Raw genomic sequence first — 6,609 nt, 5'->3', positions numbered from 1 at the left:
TTTATATATCCCGAATGATTTGCTAAAGAAAGAATTTTATTGTTTTTAAATTCATGACGGGGTAATTTTTAGGATAATTTTGTTTGGATGCACATAAAATACAATACCAGTATCTTGATAATAGATCTAGTATCCATGTATGACAAAAATGACAATAACAAACCGTGAACCATCTCAAAAATCCATTAAACGAAATACAAATTCAAAGCAGAGCAGACCTCCAAATAGATAGAGGTAGGATCAGGTGCCTAGGAGTAGTGAGCATCCTCTGATGACCGGTCACACCCGCCATGTGCTCTTTGTCGTAATCAGGAAAAAAATAGGAAAAGTCCGTAAACAATAATGTGATTAATTATGACAAAAATATTAATGGCAATTTAATGACTTCGTAGTAATAAGGTTGTACGGTACACTTATATTTAAAATTAGGTTATAAATATAGTAATTGTCATACCTAATACATGTATTGAAATAGGTGAAATAGAACTACATGTACCGTACTCAATATTAAAGGGACCAAGACACGAGCTCAAAATATTAAGTTTTATTTTTTTACTTTAAATGTTAAGAATTATTAATACTAGGTATTCTTAATGCTTCGTCAAAATTTGAAAGTCAAATACTGAGTTACACGCAAGATACAGAGTTTGAAACTCTTTGTTTTGTAAACAAAGCTGGAGTATTGTGATTGTTTACATGTACATATGCGGTATTTTTGGGGGGTGTAAGTTTCAATCAAATATGTTGCCTCTGTAGTACTCTTATAACTTGATTTCTAACATTCAAATTTTGGTCAGCCATTCAACATGTAAACCATTTTATACATAATAAATAAAAATGAAAGAACCGATCCAGTCCCCGAAAATGTTAACTGCCGATGAACACTTTGTGACCCCCCCCCCCCCCCCCCCCCACAACCTGACTGATATACGATGTAAAAATGTATGTTCATTTACTGATGTTACTACAGCCACTTTACTGCCAAAATACTCAAGATCATGATCAGTTAGATGAAGTCAAATCGCGTGGACATACTAGATTATTGTTCCGGTAATGGTATCAGTACCTCCGGTGACATTGACCATCCATTACACGGATACATGTGATTTATTTAAATATCTGTTTAATTCGCACGAGTACATGTACATACTATTGGCAAAAACTTGCATGGGAAACATTGAAATGCTAGAAGGTACATGTAACGGGACAACAGGAGCAGATAAATAGAATCTAAGAGGAAATAAGATAAATTTCGGAGACTTCTAAAAGCAATATATTGTCTTTATAGGACTTTATAGTATTCAGTGTTTGTTTATTTTTAAATCAAAATCTCGTGGTTTAAGGAAAGATAAAGACAGGGGGGGAATTCCAATTAATTCATTCGAAACCACCGGCACCGGACTTTATTTATTTTTTTACTATTTTAAGAAACGATTTCCTGACTGTTATAGAGCAGGAAGTTATTCTATAAAAAAAAAATTCCCGAGTCTTTGTAATACTTTTACGGTAACAATATTAAATGTTTTGCATACATATGAATTAAATGCGTTCGTGAGCTTCATGCGGGTATGAAGGTAGAGAGCAGGAAAAAAATGCATCATCCGCGCTAGCGTATAGTTAGGTATTCACTTTGGGACGGTTGTGCCACCATGTTTACATAAGGAATCCTTAGAGTCCTTGACAGTTGGTTCTGGTCAGTGCATACATGTGGAAGTTCTATTCTAGTTCATGAAAGATAACCACACAGGCCGATATAGATAAGATGCACGTATACTAAGTTCAGGACATTGTTCCGGGGAACAGTAAAGAAGATGGAGACGGCGCTTTGCATTTTTATGCTTTTTTTGGCGGGGGTGTCGGCAAACATCACCGGGCAACACGTGACCACCGGGGAGTGTGTATGTGTGACGGGAACCAACGTGAACGCCCGCACGTCAGGTATATACTGCTGCGTATACGGGAACAATCAATCCATGCATGATTGATAGAAAGTTGTTTAACGTCGTACTCAAGGATATTTCGCACATGTTTTAAAGGGGCATGGTCACGATTTTGGTCAAATTTCATTTCAATTTTTAATGTTTATGATGATTTAGAAATGCATTTCTAATGATTAATCAAATTTTGAGTGGCGGTCGCGGAGTGATAAGTAAGATACAGTCCTTCCAATTCTTTGTCATGTAAACAAGGCTCGTTCCCTGTTTTTGTTTACATTCATGATTGGTTCGATATACCGATAAAAGTTTTTTTTTTTTCAAGCTGATTTCTCTCTGTTCTAATTCGTTTTAAGCATGAATAAATAGTTCCTAGCGATTATCATATTCATTTTGGGTCTAAAACTGGAATTTTTACTTCAACATTCAAAACGTAAACAAAGAATTGGGAGCTTTGTATCTCCCTTACAACAACTTGAAGACGACTGATACTCAAAATTTGGTTGACCATTATAAATACCTCACTGAAGCATTATAAACAAAAAATAACTTTGATAAAAATCGTGAACATGCTCCTTTAAAGTTAACGTCGATGTTTTGGACAGCTTACTAGACAAGTCAATGAAATTGTCAAGGATCGTACCGAGATTTTTTTAACATGTTTAAATGAGTTTGAAATTAAAACAGTACTCTATTAATCAACTTTATTGATGTTGTGGGGAAAGAAATCCTTTAAATAAGAGTACTAACATATTGTAATATATCAGTGATAGTAGAACACCAATTGTTTCATTTATTCTACTGAATGGAATTTGTTTTTAGCCAGCCTGTCTGCGTCAGTTGGGGCCGTTCTGAATACGGGGGACTGCTTCAAGATCCACGGCGGTATCCTTACCCATGACGGATATACCTGGTACCAACTCAGCCACGTGTCTGGGACACAGGTATGTAATGTACAGGTATCTACTGGTACATCGGAGTCCAGAAGTCACCAATTGTTACTTAATTAATTTATTAAAGCAATAGACGTCTTTCAAAGATTTTACAAAAAGAGCAAATAATCAAAGTCGGAGAGAAGCACAACATCTAAATATCCGAAGGCACAACATTCTTACACGGTTATATTTTCATTTTTTTATTGCATGTTCTCGCTTTTTATGCAAAGTGCAAAACAAGTCATACCAAAAAAGACCACACACACACACACAAAAATCACGCACACAACCCCCCCCCCCCCAAAAAAAAAAAAAAAAACCAAAAAAAAAAAACAACAACAACAAACAAACAACCCAAAGCAAAACAAAAACATAACTACAACGATTTTGAACAGTAGATAGTGTTTATCCGATTTTATTTTTATGACGAATCGAAGAGAAAAGCGTAGAAAAAAAATAGTTTATGGACACTAAAAAACAATCAAAGGCCGGAACGGCCACAAAGGCGTCGAAGTGACATTTTCTTTTGTATAGAATGATATCAATAATTTGAATTTCTGTTAATTTAATAGTCGTATATCAAATAATTTTAGACATAGAATAGAGAAGTATATGAATTATGTTTTGTGCTGCTTTAAAAACAAAAATAAGTTTATTTTCTAATCAAAGTACTGATAGTACTGAAAAGCGCTAACCCAGCTTCTGTATGTATATAACAGATATATGTATATAGCATTTCAGCTTCTGTATACGCACTATATTTCCTCATCACTGCATGACAGTCCCTGCAATGATGTATGTAAGCCCCGTACATTAATTTCACAATAGCCCGTAAATTAGATTCACAATAGCCCGTGCAGTTATGTGCATAAACCCCTGAAACTGGTTCCCTAACCAGTTTAAATGATGTATACTTTTGCTTATAGGGGGCGGTTATTCGATGCACCGGGAGTTGAAGTCTAACGACAATAAAGCGCTGAGCTATGCTTAGCGCTTTAATAAAATAGGTATTGGTGCTTTTACAATTCAATAACTCATTATGGTTACAAAATTCGAAGAAATTTCAAAGTTCAAAAATAAACAATTTTCACAGGTTCATGATTTGAATACATTAACAGTATGTCCCTATTAATAATAATAAAACATACTTTTATTTATTTCAATTCCCGTTTGAAACAAGATTCCCTATGGTACGGTTGTTTACATTAAACAAATCCACAACACGTGCTATCTGAAATGCTCGACCAGACCAACTACATTATCGTGTTTATTTTTAGCAACAAAATCACTAGATACCTTTATCGCTTACATTTATTTTAGAGACCGTGCCCGATAACAAATAAATTTACATCGCAAATTTTATCTATATCGGGCACGCTCTCCAATTAAATGTATGCGATAAACTAAAATAATATTTAGTGAAATTTTACACCTGACTGTATTCATCCGCCATTTCTTGATTAAGCAAATTTATACTTATGCAATGAGTTGTCAATAACCAGGTAGGCAAAGTTGGTTTTTTGTACACAATTTAGTTCAATAAATGGAATAAAAATCTTGTAATACGTTTAATACTTTAAGGAACTTATTTCTTATGCGCATTTAAAAGGCGGTGCAGAGCATGAATTTGGACGATTGCCAATCCAGACGATCGCTAGAAGGCTGTCGAGCATTACAATGTAGCTCGACGCCTTAAAAATAAAACAGAGTTTGAACATTACACCTAGGATCTTTGTTACTGTAAATTCTGTAACGTTGTAGAACCTGTGGGTAGCAGGAACACTTTTGAACAAAGCGGCGGCCTCCTCCTGCTCGGGTGGGTCATCGGGGTCATGTACAGCCACCGCCAAGAGCCTCGCCTGTCAACTCTTGCAGATGCACAACTCTGGGAAAGTTCATCTCTGGGACCGCCATCCTTCCGGCGTCCATGACAACGCCTACGCTCTGAACAACATCAGGGACACTTGTAATGGCCACCAAGCTTCACGATCACAGTAAACTCTTTAATTTTAATTTTAGACTGATAAGTAGAACATTGCATTTATAATATGATATCCTGTTTTATGTCATTAGATTTGTGATGAAATCACAGCGCATGCGTCATACTATTTCAGTTACACTTGTTCTGAGTGCCGCAGCCCTGGTGCCCCCGGTGGTCACGTGTGCCTGAGTGAGACTCTGCTCCGTTATCTGGTGGACCTTGGTACACACGGATACATCCATGTAAGTTGGACGTTTGTGCACAACGTCATCTTGCGGCAACATCATGCATAATTATACTTTCATGTTAAATACTGAAATCTGATTGGTTAAGACACAGTTGATAATCCGTTCTATTACACTCAGCGTTAGCAACACACTTAGCAACGGGTAACACAACGAATTGTTACATGCGCATAAATTATGCGCGTACGGTTCGGCGTAGAATTCACGTCATTTCTATATTAAAGCAGTAAAAAATCTCTAATATTAAGACATTCAGTATAATAAAATAAATAGTGCCTTTTTGGGAGGATAACAGTTGAAATTGACACCCCTCGAAAACCATTGTCAACCTCCGCTTCGCGTCGGTTGACAATGGTTTCCTCGGGGTGTCAATTTCAACTGTTACCCTCCCAAACAGGCACTATTTATATAATGTACCAATTGCATGCAAGATCTGTCATGGCAGAGACACAGTATGGCTGCATGGATGGTTGGGACCAGTTCAGGCCATATTAACTTCCTTATGAAGATGAGCTTTGCATAATGAAACAGGAAAATGTTCAAATTTTAAAGCTAACATATTTGGGTTTTTCTTAAATCAAATAAATTTTAGTTTATGGTCATAATTATCATGTTAAATTTTAATGCAGATCTGATGGTTGACCATCCAGTCTCCTCTATAAAACTGACCTTGCACATATTCTTTAATGACGCGACAGACACCTAGCTAGGGAACAGATAAACTTATTGACTCTATTATAATACGGTACTTGCAAGATTATCTTCACAAACTGCAGCATTATTACAAAACAGAACTGTAGTGCGCAATAATAAACATTTATATATACCCGGTATTCTTATGCCCGCCATCATTATCGATTCGGGTATATGTTTTTGTTAATTCACTGATCATTAAGCAACAAGTGGACAAATCACAGGCACAAAATTACGATAATGTCTGGTATTGTACCAGGTTACTTGTACATTTACCTGCCTTACAAACGTGCGCTAGTTTTCAGACACCGGTGATAAAGGTGTTGTTTTGATATAGGCTACTTGTTATCTATCCTTGAAATTATCAATAATTTCGTTATAGATTGTTTATTGATACATATAATATATATAGATATGTGTAAATCTTGACTAATTTTTGACGGTTTCAAACAATCAACTTTTGTTGTTATAACTTCATGCATTTTTGTTCCTTCTATTTTTGGTTCTAGATAAATGAGATCGCGGGGGCGTGTCATTCCTGCCACTCCTACCACTACAGGGGCACTGCCGTGGACATCGACCCAGGCTCGAGGAAACACGAACTCATCAGCAAGTGTAGCTCCATGGGCGGCTGGCCCAACGACGAGATCAACCACATTCACTGTCAATTCAACCATTAAATAAACTTTCAATTTATTAATTCAATAAAAATCCAATATGAATCTAATCAATGTTCAATACGTCAATTTAACAATAAATCAAAATGATATAATTCTATTTTCTAGTGTCTTTGTCTGTGATAAAAACCATCTACTGTCTTG

General features: G+C 36.1%; 1 protein-coding gene across 1 annotated transcript; it reads left to right on the top strand.

The window, feature by feature from the left end:
• Positions 1-1,754: 1,754 nt before the first annotated feature.
• LOC128181092 (uncharacterized) lies at positions 1,755-6,563 on the top strand. Its single transcript, XM_052849365.1, has 5 exons — positions 1,755-1,938; positions 2,757-2,878; positions 4,631-4,863; positions 4,984-5,092; positions 6,298-6,563. Exons 1-5 carry the CDS (start codon positions 1,812-1,814, stop codon positions 6,466-6,468), a joined length of 762 nt encoding a protein of 253 aa, XP_052705325.1. The 5' UTR covers positions 1,755-1,811; the 3' UTR covers positions 6,469-6,563.
• The last annotated feature ends 46 nt before the right edge of the window (positions 6,564-6,609 follow it).

This window comes from Crassostrea angulata, chromosome 1, assembly GCF_025612915.1.
Source record: "Crassostrea angulata isolate pt1a10 chromosome 1, ASM2561291v2, whole genome shotgun sequence".
Lineage (NCBI taxonomy): Eukaryota > Metazoa > Mollusca > Bivalvia > Ostreida > Ostreidae > Magallana > Magallana angulata.
Note: the sequence above shows the minus strand (reverse complement) of the source record. Positions and strands in the feature narration are given on the sequence as shown.